The 18,967-nt window shown below is 35.0% G+C and overlaps 1 protein-coding gene across 12 annotated transcripts in view; it reads right to left on the minus strand.

Moving 5' to 3' along the window:
* The window catches only part of MYO9A (myosin IXA), a 274,357-nt gene that overhangs the window by 59,903 nt on the left and 195,487 nt on the right, over positions 1-18,967 (minus strand). For all 12 annotated transcript variants that reach the window (XM_074296171.1, XM_074296170.1, XM_074296173.1 and 9 more), the window contains 8 exons: positions 17,964-18,107; positions 16,898-16,937; positions 13,465-13,587; positions 10,131-10,211; positions 8,324-8,434; positions 6,776-6,898; positions 3,641-3,790; positions 1,131-1,447 (listed from right to left, as the gene is read on the minus strand). In XM_074296171.1, the coding sequence (XP_074152272.1) occupies positions 1,131-1,447; positions 3,641-3,790; positions 6,776-6,898; positions 8,324-8,434; positions 10,131-10,211; positions 13,465-13,587; positions 16,898-16,937; positions 17,964-18,107 (1,089 nt within the window). The remainder of the gene's footprint in view (positions 1-1,130; positions 1,448-3,640; positions 3,791-6,775; positions 6,899-8,323; positions 8,435-10,130; positions 10,212-13,464; positions 13,588-16,897; positions 16,938-17,963; positions 18,108-18,967) is intronic.

Here is an 18,967-nt window from a genome sequence, read left to right on the forward strand (position 1 = left end):
AAAAACCCAGAAAGGCTAGATACTTAAACTGGAAAATAAGCCTAGGAATTTAGGCCCCTTCCTTTAAGACTTCAGACCATCTCTTCCCTCAGTTGGAAAGCCTCAAACCTCACATTGTACTATGAGCTTCCTTACCAATTCTATCCTTCCTTGTTCTGATAAGGAACTTCTTGGAGCCATTTGTTCAGTTAATTGCAAGGCTCACCTACCTTCACAAGTGGCAAGTAGCACCTGAACCACAGAGTAAAGTATAAACTGTAAGGAAGACTCCATAAAAACCTTTTATCCCTCATTGCTAGAAATTTCTATATTTCAGGTTACAGATCAGAGTTCCCAGACTTTTCACTAATGTATTTCTTTCCTGAAAAAAACTCAGGATAATGATGCAGGCAGTTACAGAAAGAATGCTGCTGGGAGCCCTGAATCTCCTTCAATTTGCTTCACCAATAGCAGGGATTGTATAGCATTATTTCCTTCACACTTTGTTTTTTAGTGGGAAAAAGGTTGTCTGGGCACACCAATGAAATGTAAGCTTCCTCTGTGACATGAAGATAACAATTAAGAAATTCCCTGAGATCTTATAAAGTCAGATTTTGGGAAAATCTATAGATCATATTAAGACCTACAAGGCAGTGTGTGCATAAATGGTGAGCCTTCAAATCAGAAGACCTGAATTTAAGTGCTGCCTCTGAAAAAAACCAGCTTTTTTGACTGTGGGAAGGTTACCTACCTTCCCAGAGGGCCAAGCAACTAAGACTAAGTTGTAGAGGACTGGTTGACCTCAATCAATGGAGTCTATTTCCACAGCAGGGTGTCTCTTTATGGATTAAATCAGGGGTCTAGAGACAAACGATCTAAGCCAATAGGGAATCTCCTGAGAATGTAAAGTAAAACCCAAACACTCAGTTGCAATTTAGAAAGTTATAGCTTCTGACATATGTAAAGTTATAGAGCAAAAACAAACAAACACCTTTTTTAATGGTACTTCTAGGTAAGCAGCTTATATTTGAGAAACAGAGATGTCAATTGAGTGGGGTTCAAACCCCAGTTTGTACGCCTAGGCTTCTAGAAACAACAGATCACCCATCTTTTTTCTTTACTGATTTATGTTAACTAGTTGCAGATATTACCTTTGCCTAGCTCTGAATCCTCGACATGCTGCCTGTAACAGGATAATTTTGTTTCTTCGTTCCTTATACAGTTTGCTTTTCCAGTAGCCTCTCCATCTTGCCTGTATGCAGGTAGCTGCAGCATGCCTTCGTCTGCAGTAGTCCCGCCAAGTTTCTTGAATGATGGAGGCTGCGGCTCTTATCTGCAAGTACTGCCGCCTCCCCCAGTAAGCCCGCCAAGCAGCCTGGAGAACAGTTGCGGCATTATTCACGAGTGCATCATCCTGGACACCTCTGCCTTCACCATGCTTCTCACACAAGTAATTTCGCCAAGCTCGCTACAAAAGACCCAACAGTTTATGCTGTAGGATTCTCTCACACCACATTTTGTAAATACAAGGAAATGGAAATGAAATACCATGTCATAATGAAATAAAACAATGAGAAGTTTTGTTGTTGCTTCTTTAATAAGCCAAAGTAGAAAAAGTAATTTTGTTTTTCAGAGTATTTTAATTCTTGACCAAGAAAACTCCAAAGACTAAAAACTTTGAAAATCAGAATTGCTAAGACTGGTTTTGGATGGGCTATCTAATTCATTCCTTCTCTTTTATGGAGAATTTCAGAAATACTATGTTACTAAGTAAGAATAAGGAATAAGAATGCCTATCACATTATGTGAGTTATCACATTGATTTTTTAAATTTAGGTATTTAACAAAGTCTATTTTCCCTTTATAAAAATTGGACCCTCTTTTCACATTTTGCTATGGTGCATCTATCAGGACACTTTATGCCACAGGGTCTTTTGATTGATATTGTTCCTCTAGTAGAATTCATTTATCCACATTTTATTTAATCTTTCCACAGAAAAGACTATTAATAGTTTTTCTGTTCTGTTTGCCTCAAACTGGGAGCTGACCCCTTTATCCAAGAATACATTGGCTATTTCAGACTCATGTCACCCTAAATGACAAAGTACCTACCCATAATATAGTTCTTTTAAATATAGCTGCATTTTCTTTTCTTTCCTTACAGTCTAGGATCTCTCCTTTGTATTTCCTTATTCTGGACTCAGAAAATAGGAACTGCTATAGAACAAAGTTTCAGTTTTTTGCCTTTGAATGTCCAGCTCCTGATACAGTGCTTTAGAAATTCAAAGGTATTTCATGGAGGAAAAAAAACAAAAACAACTAGTATATTTCACACTAAAAGTTCTATAGGATTTAAAAGATATTCCTTATTTCATTTACTTTCTGGGAAAAGAACTGAATTGTGCTATGAACATCAGTTTGCATTCTATTAGGCAGAGAAAGGGCATAGCCAGGTAAGGGGATATATTCGAAAGAAATTAAGACTGGTGTATTAGATAAAGTCCTGAACTTGGAGGGCACCTACTACATAAGGCTGTCATGAGAATCAAATGAGAAAACTATGGAAAAGTACTTTGCCTACCCTTAAAGATTCTATAAATATTACCGATTATTATTGTTTTTGCTGCTTAAAGAATCTATAGTTTAAAGTTAGAAGCAACTCTGGGGGTTATCCAGTTCGAATACCTCATTTTTGTAGATGAGGAAATAAGGCAGAGAGTGATAACTTGATCAAGAAAAACAAGTATTGAACAGAAGAGTGAGGGTTAGAACCCAATTCTAAATTCAGTGTGCTTTCCATTGTATGGCATAACAAATTATGCTTCACTTTTAAAAATTACTTTTTAAAATTATTTCCTTAACAGGAAATTCCATAGGATTAAAAAAAATTCAGTAATTTGAAGATCTATAATTTCATTGGGAGGGGAAGTGGGGAGAATAACTTTTTATTGACACATATTGCAATGCTTCTATAACGCTAAGAGAGGCCAAAAATTTATCACCTTTAAAATCTACCTAATGATGAGTATCTCTGAATTTTGCTAGGCTGGTTCTCAAATAAAATACATTTAATTTGTCACTAGGCCTATAAAACAGAATCTAAAATAATCTTTCAATACACATGACTGATGATGAGATCTCTAATAATGATGTTTCAGTAACCACTTAGTTGAACAAAGTACCTGGCACTAATACTTGACTAGTATCAAAGATTTTTAATAATCTATTGACAGATTGACATTTCCGTGAATTTTTCAGAAGAATAATCATAGGATATATTAGGTAAGGAATAATAGATTTTTTTGGGGGGGAAAAGTTAATGATGCTCTAGGACAAAGAGGAAAAAATATACTGCAAAAAATAGCTCAGGATAATGACTAGAGGAACCTGAAGGTTGCATCCCGACAATATCATTAACATCTAAAACAGCATGCAGCAAGAATTTTATGCTTTCTAATTTGAAAATATCACTTAGAAAATATTTATAAAAATATAAGAGTCATCAAAAACTAATATCTCATGTTCCTTTGTTGCTAGTGATAATTTTGTAAGGCACACTGCTAGTAAATATGGTCTCAGTGTCAAAGCCTTCTGTTCTTAGAAGCAAAGATTAAAATTTGAAACCGAGCTAAAAGTCCTGGGAAGATGCTATCTTTCTCACCTGCAGGATGATGACTGCTTGCCTCATATGGAGGAAATGTTGTCTAGAAAGCACGGCCCGGAACCATCGTTGTAATAGTATGATCCGCTGGAGCACTTCTTGATGCAGCAAGTCTTGTAAATGCTGCCGCTCCCGTTCTTTAAGGAACACCTAACAGAATGAAGAAAAGGATAGTCACCACTGTAGCCACAGAAAATGTGTGTCTTTATCAAATTGCATCTAGAGAGGAAAATAATCAGGCATTGTTGGGAGTTAGTTTGATAGGTACAAATGGCAGTCACTTCTCTATAATGCTTATCAATACATGAAGCTTCACCATCACTACACATGCCCTGGCTCAGCGGGAAGGACCTTACTTCTGGAATCTGACAACTTGGATTCAGATTCTGCCTCTGCCTCTGCATGACCTTGGGCAAAGCCCTTCAGCTTCTTGGGTCCCTCAGTTTCAGAGGTTGCAATTGAATGCTTCTGTGATTCCTTCTGATTCTAGTCCTAGGGTCCTAAGAATTCTAGGTTTCTGGTCATGGCTCTTACTACTTTATAACCTTGTAGAATTCATTTCAGTTACCATTGATTGCATCTTCTGCACTGGATCATAGAACCTTAACATTGAAATGTATCCCAGAGGACAGTGACTCTAAGTTGTACCTAAAGCATAAATCCTCACTATAATATCTCTCGTATGTTTTTTCCCTTACCAACATCTTGAACACATCTTTGGATCTCTTGCTTTTGATTTCTCCTCTGTATCCAAACAGTCTTTCCCCATATCTACTTTAAACTGTTCAACTGGACACAAAATAACTTAATCCTCATCCTACACCACTTGACACTGTTCACCACTTTATTCTCTCTAGGTTTTCATGGTATTGCTTTCTCTTGGTTCTTCTACCTGTCTAACATATACTTCCTAAGTATATTTAGGGCCTCAGTGTCATATTTGACTCCTTACATATTTTACATATCTAATCTGTAGCCAAATCCTGTCACTTATATCTAAAATATTTCTTGGACACACCTGTCTCTTGGTAATCACACAAGCATTACCACAGTTCAGACCTTTATAAACTCTCATCTGGCTTACCGTAATTGCCCCTTAATTGATCTCTTTGCCTGAAGCCATTCCCCTAATTAATCTATCCTCTACACATCTACTAAAAAGTGATTTTCCTAAAGTACACTCCAATGTCAATCCTCCTTTAAATTTTATTGGCTTTCTTGTGTCTCTTAGATAAAATGGAAACTCTTCTGCTTGGCAGTAAAGGCTATTTATGCCTCCCAAGTCTTCTGAGAACTCATTGTCCCACTCCTGCTTTGGCTTGATGGTTTGGGGCCTGGGTCAGAACTGACTGTCCTCTGTGCCTGGTAAGTTCTCCCTCTTCAAACCCTACCTGATGAAGAAAGCCATTCCCAGGACTCTCAGCAAGAAGTGCTTTCTCCTCTTGTTACCTGCCTTATTCTCTGTGTAGAGAATCTACCTTGTTATGGATAAAGTGCCCTATTTAAGACTGTAAGCTTCCAGAGGGCAAGGATCAGAACTTCATTATAGTAAGGAAATTATTCAACATTCCTCCCTAATCAATTTAGTGCCCCACTTTCTGGGAATTGTTCCTAACAGTCTCCTTTCTCCTCAAGCCTCTCACGGTGCCCCTCCTTTTCAAAGCCTGTCCTCCTCCTTCTCAACTCCCATTCCTCACAAAAGCCAACCACTCAACACGCATTCTTGATCCTACATGCTTAAGTATTTCATTCCTTCCTGCTCTTTCCTATACATGACTATAACTCCCCTAACCTTAAATGAAAACAACAACAAAACCCCAAACCCTTCAGTTTATCCGACTGTCCCTATGTCACTGAATTAGATAGTACATTTTGGCAAACAGTGTGAAGTTAGTCTGGATGAAATGGATTATACCAGACTGTGAAGCTTTTGAAGAGCTGGCCAAGGAATTTACTTGTAATGGAGTGTAGATATAATAAGGAGCCATTGTAGGTCCCAGAGTAGGGGAAGCTATGTGATTATGGTTTTAAGAATATTATCCTAAGAATTATGTTGAATTGCAGAGAAAATTTTAGAGATAAACAAACCATAGAAAAAGCAAACATAGTAATCAATATATGTGATAAAGTGGTTTCAGATTACATTGGTGATGGACAGCAATGAAAAAGGAAAATCTGAAAAGCATTTCCAAGAAATAAATGACAATGTAGCAAGAGATCTGATGTAGAGTGAAAGGAAAAGGAAAAAGCAAGTATAATTCCTTTTCTTCTTTTTTTTTTTTTTTGTCTGAGACAATTGGGGTTAAGTGACTTGCCCAAGGTCACATAGCTAGGAAGTGTTAAGTGTCTGAGGTCATATTTGAACTCAGGTTCTCCTGACTTCAGCGCTGGTGCTCTATCCATTGTGCCAGCTAGCTGCCCCCATAAGCAAGTATAATTTCAAGATTCCATTTAGGTATAATGAAAGAATAGTGGTATCATAGATAGGAATATAAGTTTGGGAACAGTAAATGGAAAGTGGAGAGATTATTTTGAACATGATGAGTTCAAGGTAATAAGAGCAGAACATGTGATGCACTATAAACCACAGTCTGTTGGAAATAAAAGACTTGTAGCTCAGAGTTTTTCCTTATTATAATTATCAACATTTGCTGTATCAATTTTCTTGTGATATACTGCAGTGGTCCTCAAACTTTTTAAATAGGGGGCCAGTTCACTGTCCCTCAGACTGTTGGAGGGCTGGACTATAGTAAAAACAAAAGCTCACACTTTGTCTCTGCTCCTCAGTCCATCTGCCATAACCCTGCAGGCTGCATAAAGGTCCTCAGTGGGCGCATCTGGCCCGCAAGCCGTAGTTTGAGAACCCCTGTGTACTGCATTTGATCATTTACTGAGAGCTTTAGAAGCCTCAGAGGACATTTAGTCCAACCATTTCATTTTACAGATGAGGAAAACAGGCCCAGGAAGATTAAGTTACTTGTCCAATATCACACAGGTAGTAGGCATCAGAAGCAGAATTTGAACACTTGTTCCTCTTTTAGAACTCATTATGTCAGATTACCTAGGTAAACTTTTTCAGACAAGTAAATAACTTAATTTTTAAATAAACATCAACAATTAACACACTGTGTTTACCATGGATTTTCCAACTTGATAATTATCAGGACTAAGCTTGATTTTCCTGAAGAAATCTTGGATGTTATATTTTGAAGGAATAGTGTCACGCTGGAGAAGAACATGGAAATGGTCCACAAAATCCTTTAAATATGAAGAAAAAAAGATAAAACTATTATGATAATAATAATAATAAATAATAATCATAACAACTAACATTTCTATAGTGGTTACAATGTGCTAGATAGACAATGTGCTCAACACTCTACAATGATTTTCACACACACACACTACACACACACACACACACACACACACACACAAAAAACCCAAACTACCCCATGTGAACTATTTCAACAGCAAATTTCTGAGGGCTGTAGTGTGGTGGAAAAGAAAACTTCACAAAAGATTTGGTGGAATCAATAGAGTTTCTTATAATTACAATTTGTCCTTTAAATTCAAACATTATAAAATGTATGTACCTGGGGATAAAATAAATTTAGGAAGATGGTGGAGGTAGTAACTGTAGTAGTTGATAATTATAGAATTATACAAATTTAAGAGCAAGAGAGCCCTTAGAAATCATCTAACAAATTCTTTTCTTTTCAAGATAAGAAAAGTGAGGATAAGAGATTAAATGAATTGTAAAAGTTATAGAGCTGTCCTTGTCTATTCTATTATGCTGAAAAAGTAATTTTACTGTAACCAAAGAATTTTCACAGAAACTAAGTGAAAAAGGCAGATGTCAGTGCATAGCCAAGAATGAGGCTTTGAGGCCAAGAGTGAAAAGATTAAAGAGGGTCCCAATTACACAGAAGCCCCTATAGAGCTGAATAGAGAAAGCTATATGATCCTAGCCCAGAAATGGCATCAGCAGGAGCCAACTTTATTTAATAAAAAGCTTTAGATTTCAGCTATGCTACAGTCAGTCAAGGAAAAGTCATATGCAGAAAATTCAGAAGAAATCAAAGAAAAAAAAACTTTGTGGAGGCAAACCTGAGTTCCATTAACCTTTATAGCAGTGGTCCTCAAACTTTTTAAATAGGGGCCAGTTCACTGTCCCTCAGACTGGTGGAGGGCTGGACTATAGTAAAAACAAAAACTCACACTCTGTCTCTGCCCCTCAGCCCATTTGCCATAACCCGGCAGGCCACATAAATGTCCTCAGCGGGCCGCATCTGGCCCGCAGGCTGTAGTTTGAGAACCCCTGCTTTAGAGCATCCAAGAATATAGATGATTAGCCTTTTCTGACTAAGGAGATGCAATTTTTTCAAATTTTAGGATCAATTTATAAAAACTAGGAATTGGAAGGCATTATTGATTATAGGAGTATAGAAAAGATCCTTATATGAAGCTTTTCTATCTTTTCTGTTTTCAAATAACAGGGGGTTAAAGAAAGAAAAGGAAAAAGGGAGGAATAAGTATATGCAAAATACACATGTATAATAAACAATGAAGTACATCAGAAATATGGAAGTGAATGAATAATCAACATGCACAAATTTGTGAGAGAAAAAGAGAATACAGGCATGTAATTTTAAAATTCAAAAGGAGACTCTCTGGCCTAACCTGGAAAGAATATCTGCAGCTGTATCCTGATTGCCGAATTCGAACAGTTTCCAGCATCCCTGTGTAACGCAGTTGTCTAAGTACCAATGGATCACTGAATCTTAAAGGAAGCTAAAAACAAAAAGCAGAAAAAAAAAAGCAGAGACTAATATGAAATAAACACTCTTTAACCTAAACTTTTAAAATTTACCTAAGAAGGTAATTAAAATTTCTTAGCATTGTGGCTAAGTATAGAGCCCAAGTTCAAATAAGTATTTAATAATAAACCAATTTTGCCTTTGGTATTATTATAAAATTAATGATAGAAATTGGATTTGTGATTTCATAGGTATTAGGAACTAGTTGATGAGGAAACTCCTTCAACTAATACAAGTTAGTATTTTCTCTGCAATTTATAATTTAAGAGAGTTCCCTGGAGCAAAGAGAACTTTAGTGACTAATCCAAAATCAGTACTGGAATCCAACTCTTCCAGACAAGGAGATCAGCTCACTATTTACTATGCCACACTGTCTCTATGGAATTAGTGACTATAAAAGTTATGTTCTCAGGCGATACATAAATCACACTCCCAGAACTTAACAGTGACACACACTGCATATTTCAGTGAGGTAGATGTCTAAAACCCAAAATTCAAAGATGATAACAATGAACAACTCTTCAATATAGGGATTTTGTTGTTCTTTTATTGTTTTGCAAACCATGTTGTTTGACTCACTATTCTTTATTACTATTTTCAATAATGAGAGGATAATTCCAAACGTACCATGTAAGCTACTGGGGCAAAAACAAGCAATAAGGAAAAAAAAAAAAAAAAAAAAAAAAAAAAGATTATTGATTTTGTTGTTGTTTTTGTTTGTTTGTGAAACAATTGAGGTTAAGTATAACTTGCCCAGGATGACACAGGAAGGAAGTGTTAAGTATCAGAGGCTACATTTAACTTGTCCTCCTGACTTAAGGGCTGGTACTCTATCCACAATGCTATCAAGTACTCCTCCCCCCCCAACAATTATTAATAAGAGCAATTAAATATGTATACAGCTGTTAAGATCATGGCTAAGTCACTTCCAATTACTTTATCTATAAATTATTACCAGAATACCTATGCTTCACCAAATTGAGGATCAAAACATATAAGCCTGTAAAAACACTTTGGAAATTTAAAAACATTAGAGAAGTTAACTATACCTCTTACAAAATCCTGTAGGTTTTATGTGTGTGTATGTAGACATACATCTACATGTAGATACACGTGAAAGAAGAAACTGAGCTCAGAGAAAACAAAATAGTTACAGAATGAATAAATAAAAAAACATGAACCCAGAGCTTACCTCTCTCCAAGTTGGGAATGCCTTCTACTACAACAGGGGTTCTGAACCTTTTTTGTGCCATGGGCCCCTTGGGCAGTCTGGTGAGGCCTATAAGCCCTTTCTCAGTATGTCTTAAAATGCATAAAATAAAATACAAAAAGAACTACAAAGGAAACCAATTATATTGAAATACAATTATCAAAATATTTTTAAAAAGAGGTTCACAACCCCTAAATGAAAGGGTTTACTAAAGCATCTAACATTGTCTGAGTAGAAGACATAAATTTTTTTTGGTTAAAATTTTAACCAGTTAATGTCAAATTTTATATATGCTAAATGAATTGTATGTAAGCCAGGTAAAATGTCCATTAAAATAATTTACTGCCTACAGAAATGGAAACTTTTTTTCCTCCCTGACTCTTTTGATAATGATATTAAATCTTGCAATTTGGTATGGATTATGCTGACCTAAGTGGCAATATATATGAGATATTTTTACCTTTTCAGCATTAGACCGAATGCACTTGACAAAATATGGTTCTGCTTGACCAAGGGTAGCCATCAATTTGTTTAGAGATACCTATAAAACAAAGAAGGTTTTCAGTATATTTTAGTTCAGATTAGTAAATGGTATATGATTCATTCATAAGTACTTACTAAAATGATAATATTGAGCAAATAATTAAAACTAGGGAGGAACAAATAAATAGGCTTCCTTTCTCAAAAATATTTACAAAGGATACTAGTCAACCTTCATCTTAGAATTTCAAAAAATGATAAATGTTAAATATCTTTCCATATTAGTATGATTTAGGAATAATTAAATCTAATCATTTTAGCTAACTCATAGTAAAATTAGTTTCATTGTTTACTTGAGTATAATATTTAATTTGGGAATAATGATAGTTTGTTATATTCAAATAATGAAAAATTTCATAATAATCTATAATAATCTCATATACTAAGAATAATAAAAAATTAGCTTTGAAATATAGCTTTTTTCAAGGAAGGAGATTCTGTTGAATAACCTGGAAGGAAAAGAAATAATGGTATTTTTGTGAAATTGTTTGATTTCTTTGGGCCTGCCTTTCTTCCCTGGAATATCTCCCTTGTGCTAATCCCTGGGTTTAGCATTCTTGAACAATGGCTCCACTTAGGGCTGGGCTCACTCATCTGCAAAAGGAAGCCTCAACTGACATCTTCCCTTTTGCTGTTCAAGTTTGTAGACTTCAATTCATTTCAAGAAGTATTTATCAAGTGCTAACTCTATCAGGCATTATGAAAATGGTCAGGGAATAATAAAAAGAAAAAAGTAATCCCATTCTTGTCCTGAAGAAACTTACATTCTATTATGCACATGAACAGAATTATGTTGTATTCACATCCATTGACTGTGTTCTGATCTTTTTTTCCCCCCTCTATATCCCTAGTTCCCATACTTAACAAACATTTATTAAAATGAAATAGGGGAGGAGCTAAAATGGCAAAATGAAGGCAGGGACTAACCTAAACTGTCTCCCAAACCCCTACAAATAATTTTTAAATAATCACTAAACAAATTTTAGAGTATTAGCATCCATAGAAAGGGTGAGTTGCTACAATTTTCAGCCAAAGGCAACTTGGAAGGTTGACATAAGGGGCCTATGGCATCAGGTGGGTCTGAAGCAAAATCACAGTGCAGGCCTTGCCAGCACAGCTTGGACCCCAGGAAATGAGGAGCAGCCAGTGGTGGCAACCTCCAGACCTCTCAGCCCACAGACTCCAAGCATGATTTTGCAGGCAACTTTTGTGGACTAAGGAGTCAGAGGAGCTGCAGAAAAGTAGAATCAGGCTTTGGGAGCTGCTGAGTCAACAGTGGTGGCAGCAGCCACTTTTAGAGATCTCAGCCCATAGTAGGGGATCTGGAACAGCTGGTTTCAGGGGCCTCTTTGCTGGCATCGCAATAGGACTTTGCTGCTTCACCCATACTCAGATATGGGTAGCAGTGCAGGCTCACAGTACAGGTCCTGTATGGAGCTCTGAAAATATCTGACTTGGAACCTTGAAAACCTCTGAAACTTAGAACATTACACCATCCTCCCTGGAAACAGAGCCCTACTTTAACAAAGAGTTAAAAGCCAAGTCATGGGAAAATGAGCAAAGAACAGAAAAATATTCTGATAATAGAAAGCTATCTGGTGACAAGGAAGATCAAAATGCACATCCAAAGCCTCCAAGAAAATAAGAATTGCTCTCAGGCTACGGATGAGCTCAAAAGAAATTTTAAGGTAGAGAAAAAATTGGGAAGAAAAACAAGTGATGCAACAGGAAATACAAAAAGCTAATGAGAACATCAAGTGAAAAAGCAAAACTGGCCAAATGGGAAAGGAAGTACAAAAACTCACTGATAAAAATACTTGAAAATTAGAATTGAGTAAATGGAAGCTAATGACTTTGTGAGAAATCAAGAAACAATAAAATAAAACCAAAAGAATGAAAAAATAGAAAACCATGTGAAGTATCTGTAGAAAAAGAAACTGATCTAGAAAATAGATTTAGAAGAGAAAATTTAAAAATTCTTTGTCTACCTGAAAGTCACGATTAAACAAACGAACAAACAAACAAAAAGGTCTAGACTTTTTCAAAAATTGTCAAGGAAATCTGTTCTGATATTCTAGAACCAGAAAGTAAAATAGAAATTGAAAGAATCCACCAATTACCTCCTGAAAGAGATTCCAAGATGAAAACCCCCAGGAATATTACAGCCAAATTCTGGAACTCCCAGGTCAAAGAGAAAATATTGCAAGCATTCAGAAAGAAACAATTCAAGTGTAGTGGAGCCACAGTCAGGATAACATAAGATTTAGCAGTTTCTACATTAAAGGACCAGAGGGCAATGAGTTGGGAGTAAAATTGAATGGAAGAAGGGCAGTGGCTTGTTCTGCCTCTGAGAAATTGCAAAACTACACAATGATCCCAAGCCACCCAAGGTCCCTCTTTTTTAGGAGCAATATTCCAATGGTGCAGCTTTAGAACAATGAAACTCAGAACATAACACTGTCTGAAAAATCAAAAATAAGTGCCATGCAAAAAGCTACATGCGAATCATAAAAAAGGAAAGGTTCTTTCTGACCACTGAGCACAAATGCAGCTGGCACATATATGAAAGAGTGGATTGAAATAAGAGAATATATGGCATGACAAGACTAACATTTACAAATGTTTTCCTGATGCAGCTTCTTTCCCCCTACCACAGCACTGAAGGGATTGTTACCCCCCACTTTGTTAGATATTAGCTTTTTCTAAAGGGAGACAAAGTTGCCCTTGGGATCAAAATGATATGGTCTTCCCCAATACAACTTCCCAGTTACTTAAAGGTAAAGGACAGTGATACCCAGTGGAGAAGTATCAGTGTGTCCTTCCCTATGCCCTGCGCCCTATGACCAGAAATATTTCTATACTGAGGAGGGCCATATCTAGTGAAGCTCAGAGCCAATATTTCCTTTTTGTATCTTCTTCCTAGGTAATCTCCCTTTTTTTTTTTTAGCTATTCAACTGTCTTGCAAGTGTCTCACTGCATCCTATAATCAAACCTGCCACCTTTGAAATATGAGAATTAAATACCATTTCAAAATATAATTTTATAAGTTTAAATGAAACAAAAAGGTGAAGAGATACTGAGGAGTCAACTTATCTTTAACAGACCTTAAAAAGAAAAAAATATAAAGGAAAAAAGCATTGAAAGAAACTTTTCTATAATACTGAATGTGATTTCTAATCCCATTCATTTTTCTGCTTTTCCAAATTAAGGTCAAACTGAGTTTGTAATTTAGAATAAGCAACATAGACATTACCTGAAACTGGGCACTTATGCTAGGAGGCTTCTTCTTCTTGTGCAGATGAAGGAGAGACTTAGTAATTCGATCCTGCAGGGTCAGATTGGTCAGATGCTTTAAAGACTTTACCTCTAGCAAGTGCTGGGAAAGGAAGAAAGGGAGAGAAAGAGGAAATAAAAGGAGATAGGGAAAGAGAAAATAGGGGGAAAAGAGAGAGAGGAAGGTAGGGAGTAAGGGAAGGAAAGAAAGTAAAGAAAGATTGTTATCAAATTATTACTATAAATATTCTAAATCTTTATAGTCAGTTTTTTTCCCTCTAATTATTGAATTATTCTCTCTGTAATGATTAATTGAATTAAATAAGAATTTTATATAATTCACTGTAGTCCCAAGACTATTGTTAAGCAATAATGAAGCATAAAATATAAAGACGTGATTTCTATTATTTAGTTAGGATTTATTTGAGAAGATAAGATCAATATAACACAAAACAATGAAGGAATACAAGATAGTGTTTTGAAACTTTACATTTTATTCAACATTAGTAAACTGCTAACATTTTCACTTAAAGATTTTTAGTTGAGAGAAGTTAAAGATCTTTTGAGTCTAAAACTAAACCACACTTTTGCTAAAAAGTGCTGAAAATCTGGCAAATATAAAAAATGGTTCCTAAAGTTAAAACTTTGTCGTCACCTAATTGCGGTAACTAATTCAAAATTCTCTGACAGCATAATTCACAGAATCTCAGAAATGTAAGGGGATAAAGGGGATAATTTCTACCCTGGAATTATCTATTGTCAATTTTGGTTCATTATGATAGTTGGAAAGGATCAACCAAACGGTATTGATTAAGAAATATTTTAAGGTTCTATAAAGGAAACAAGACAACCATAGAAGTGTACTTCCATATTTGATTTCAAAGAATAATCAACAGGCCTAATTAGAGCAAACAGAACATTGTTATTTACAGATATAATAAACTTACTTTAGAGTAAAAATGGCTTACTTATAAGGATGTGATATCAATGAAGAAGTTAAACCAAGGTGAATTAAAAAGTAATTTTCCTTTTATTAACTCAAAATAATCACTGGATTTATATCTATTCATGTTATAGAAAAGAAAATGGGCTCAGAATGGAGAGTGATTTGCTCAAGTTAAAAACATAGTAAGCAGCAAAGCTAATGTTAAAATTCTGATTCTCTGACTTGAAATCCAGCATTCTTTCCATTTGAGAGTGCTGAACACAAATAAATGGTGAATGAATGGCAATATTTCATGAAAGAAAAAATTATAAAGAAAGGATTAGTAAGACAGAGAAATGACAAACATCTTAACTATTTACTTTTGTGTTTAATAAAAGAAAAGCGGCATTAATGGTCTTGTTTATAAACTGAAAAGTTATCTTCAAAGAATCACCTGTTCATATATAAAATTTTAATTCCTTTAATATTGTTTCCATAATCCATCAATCAAGCATTTATTACTTACTTTTTAATAGGCATAGTGCTTGTGGGGCCAAGTGAGAAGGATAACAATCAGACCACTCTCTATCAAATCATTTTGGCAACACTGAAAAATTAGAAGTCCTCCACCTGTCCCTGAGATCCTGCAGTTAATACAACACTTTATCCCAAGAAAGCAGCAGCTTTCTGGGTACCAAGCCACATTTTCTTTTTAGAAGTGTAGGTGGGGCCTTACCTCAATATCAAGTCTGAAGTCAGGAAAAAAGTTAGAAGAATAATCAAAAAAAAAAAAAAAAAAAAGCCACAATAAAATACCATTATGGTGGCAGGGACTTGCAAGACACAAACACAGAAGAAAAGAATGACTTCAAAATATTTATAAGCATTATCTCAGATAAAACCATAGCTCAGAAACAAATTCAATTAGAAACCAAAAGCTTAAAAAAAATTTTTTTTAAACAAACAGAATGAGAATGCTTAATGAAACCTGAAAGGCAAATCTAATGGATATGTCTTTAGATGTGTGCCATTTAACATTTAGTTTTAGTTAATATTTTGATTGGATAAAAGTAGTGACACATTTAATTAAATCTGAAAGAATTAAAAAGATCTTGATGGGTTAGAATTATGAATGAGTTTAAGATGATAAAAGCTAATGAATAAAAACAATTTACAATTAGATTTCAAAAAAATCAAATTTATATATAAGTTTAGTGTGATATGGCAGCCAACAAAATTAATGTGATATTTGGGTCATTAAGAGTCAGTGACCACAAGTAGAGAAATTATAGTTTCTTCTACTTTTGTTGTACTCTCAGACTACATCATGTTTACTTAAGGAAGTCAACCTTTCACAGGGAGGGAGGAAGAGAGAAAGGGAAGAGAAAAAAATGTAAGATGGAGACAGAAAAATGACTGTCAAAAAAGTCAATGGTGTAACAAGGCAAGGACAAAAGGAAACACAAAATAAGGCTGAATTGAGAAAGATTTGATGCTCAAAACATGGGTTATGACAACTACGCTCTATTCTACCCTGATCAAACTACATCTCTAAGACTGTTTAGTTCTGAAATCTACAATTTAGGAAAACCATTTAAATAAGGACAGCTTGGATGGAAATGAGACTAGAAACCATGTTATTCAAGAATGTTTGACCAAAGAAGCCTCAGAGCAAATTTGAAGGTTATCTCCCAGTACTGAAAAATCTAACAAAGGGGAAATAAATTTGCTTTGCTTAAACCTATAGGAAGGAACCAGGCGAAATAGATAGAAAGCTGTAGAAAGGCAGCTTTTATTTATGACATAGCAAAGAAATACTTCATAATAATTAAGAGTTCATAATAATCCAAAATTGGAAGGGTCTGTCCAAGGAGGAAGTAGGCAATCTCCTCAATTGAAGTCTTCAAATAAAAGCTATGGTCGCTTGATTAAATATTCTATAGAGGTTATTTCTGAGCTAAAAATGAAATAGGCTTTGGAAACCCCTTTGAATGCTGATTTTGTGTGGCATTGACTGAATAAAAAGAAAATACACACACACACACACACACACACACACACACACACACACACGAGACAATTCAACCTGTATTAGATAAAAGAGCCAGCTTTGGAGCCAGGAAGATTTTGTGTTGGACATATATAGGATATGTGAACTGGAATAAGTCACTTAACTTTTGTATGTTCTCTGCATCTCTCAAAGACGATAAGTATATAAATCTGGTAAACCAAAAAAGTGTAGGAAGAACAATTGCTATGACAAAAGAAAAGAAATGGACCTGTAGGTTTGTCGTGAGAAAGAAACAGTTCTGTTGACCACTTAGATCCAGTTGCCAAAGAAACCAAGAGACTCATCTAAATCCTCACAACAGATATCTTCATTTCTGTATATGCAAAGAATTTTTCCTCCTAATTTTTGATAACAATAAAAAAATTAATATTCTAATACCTACTTTAAAAGATACAGCAAAATTGATGTATTACTTACCTTTGGAAGAGCAGGTTTAGGTTTAAAGTTCTTGTTTCTCCTGAAGAAGAAAATGGAAATAAGAAAACTTATTGTTGGAAGTAGATTTGAAGGGTTCTACAGAAATTTTTATTTTCAAATTTTCTCTGTGGCATTTGTAGAATCTTATTTTCCTATTCTGGCTTTAAAAAGATCAAAACCTGACATACAGATCTGGAAAACATTTCTATGTACTTAGGGAAAGACTCCCATTTTGTCCCATGAGTTTTCTTAATCCAATTAGAAACAATTCCTTATTAGAATCTGGGATGTTCTGATGCTTCAAAACGGAAACTTTTCTCATAATTTTACGTTTTTTGGTTACCTGTTCATTCTCTTAATGCTATGCATGATTTAAATAATTAAGGCTTTTCTTAATTATAAGAAAGAAATGAGTATCATTCTTCTCATTCCTGTAAACTGCTCTACCTAAAGTGAGAGACCAAAGAACATTTAGAGTTAGGGTTAAGAATGTGTACAAATCAGATTGTTACTTTAGACTAAAAACACAAGTTGTAGCCTTCTGAGGCAACTGAAATCTAGGAAACATATAAGCTATTCATTTGACTTAACACAGAATTTCAGAGATCAGAGAATTCTCTGAGATCAAACCAATGCTTTATTATTCCTTCTCATGCTGCTAGAGCTAAGTTTGCCTTTATGATAAGACTTTGAGGATAAAAGTCTATTTATATCATACATAGATTTCTCTGGGAGGAAACTGAGGTCAGATTCTGGTCTATATACCTTAAGACATATAGGAAGTAGAATTCTTTCTTAGCCGAGTATCTGATAAAAACCCATCCCTCCAGGAATATCTATTACACTTGGTCTGTTTAACTTTAACCTTCTATCCTTCTCTGTGAGATAACAAAAGAATGAACTGGTTCAATTGTAACTTAATAGCTTCTTGAGTTCATACTAAACAAACAATTTTTGAGCTCTTTGACTTCAAATTATTTTTATGATGATACAAATTCGTTAAATTGATTTTCATCCTTTCCATGGTTCAACAGATAACAGAAATATACATCACTTAGGTACTAACATGAGAATGCCATGAGCCCTCTCCAGAAGCTTGCTGTTAGTTGAATTTATAAATATTCCATCTTTATCCAGTAAGGAGCTAGAACTTGACAATCTGCTCTGTCTGATGCCAGTCCTGCCACTCCAGTCAATGCCAAATGTATCACTGAAAATATAAGAGAGATTATTTTGTACTTAAAAAAAAAATAAGGAAATAATAAGAACAAGAGTTAGTTTTATACATATAATATTTTAATGTTTACAAAGTTCATTAAAACCAGGATATCCTACTCTACATCTTCTATTCTTGATTGGGAAAAGTAAAATTCTGAACAAAACAATAAAAAATTCAAATACACATTATGCTAGTAGAACAAAGCTTCTACACAAAGATGATAAGAGATAACTATTGAGCATTACACTGTACAAGGCATTGCACGTGAATGCTATGGGTGAAACAAAAATGAAGGAACATATATGTTTGCTTTGAAAGGATTTCCAGTCAACCACCAGTGACTAAACATTTATTCTTTTAATTTTTTTTCACGTTCCTTAACATTCCCTGCATTGTCTATCAAGTGAAAAGACTTAAAACTGAAAGCTGATTTAGGAGGCCATTCATTGCAACAGTTTAGGAAGGGGTGATGAAAGCTCGACTAAGATGGTAGCTATTAAAATAGAGGAAGTAGATATGAGAACCTTTGTGGAAGTAGAAATAGCAATCTATAATTGGCCACTCATTAGAATTATGAAGTAAGGTAGAATGAGAAGTCAAAAATAACACTGATTCAATAAACTTGGGAGAGTAGAAAAAAAAAAAGGAAAATTTGATGGAGAACAAAGTTTGTGGGTAAAAGTTTCTAACAGTGATCATTTTCAGGCATCTCTATTCACACTGTGGCAAAAGGGAAGAAGTATTAGATTGGAATCAAGTTTTAGCTATCTAGTTACTTGGTCCTGTCTTTTCCAATAATTGTGCGACTTTGGACAGACCACCTTACCTGTTGCCTTCAATTTTCTCATGTG

The sequence above is a fragment of the Sminthopsis crassicaudata genome, chromosome 2 (assembly GCF_048593235.1).
Source record: "Sminthopsis crassicaudata isolate SCR6 chromosome 2, ASM4859323v1, whole genome shotgun sequence".
In the NCBI taxonomy this organism is placed as follows: domain Eukaryota; kingdom Metazoa; phylum Chordata; class Mammalia; order Dasyuromorphia; family Dasyuridae; genus Sminthopsis; species Sminthopsis crassicaudata.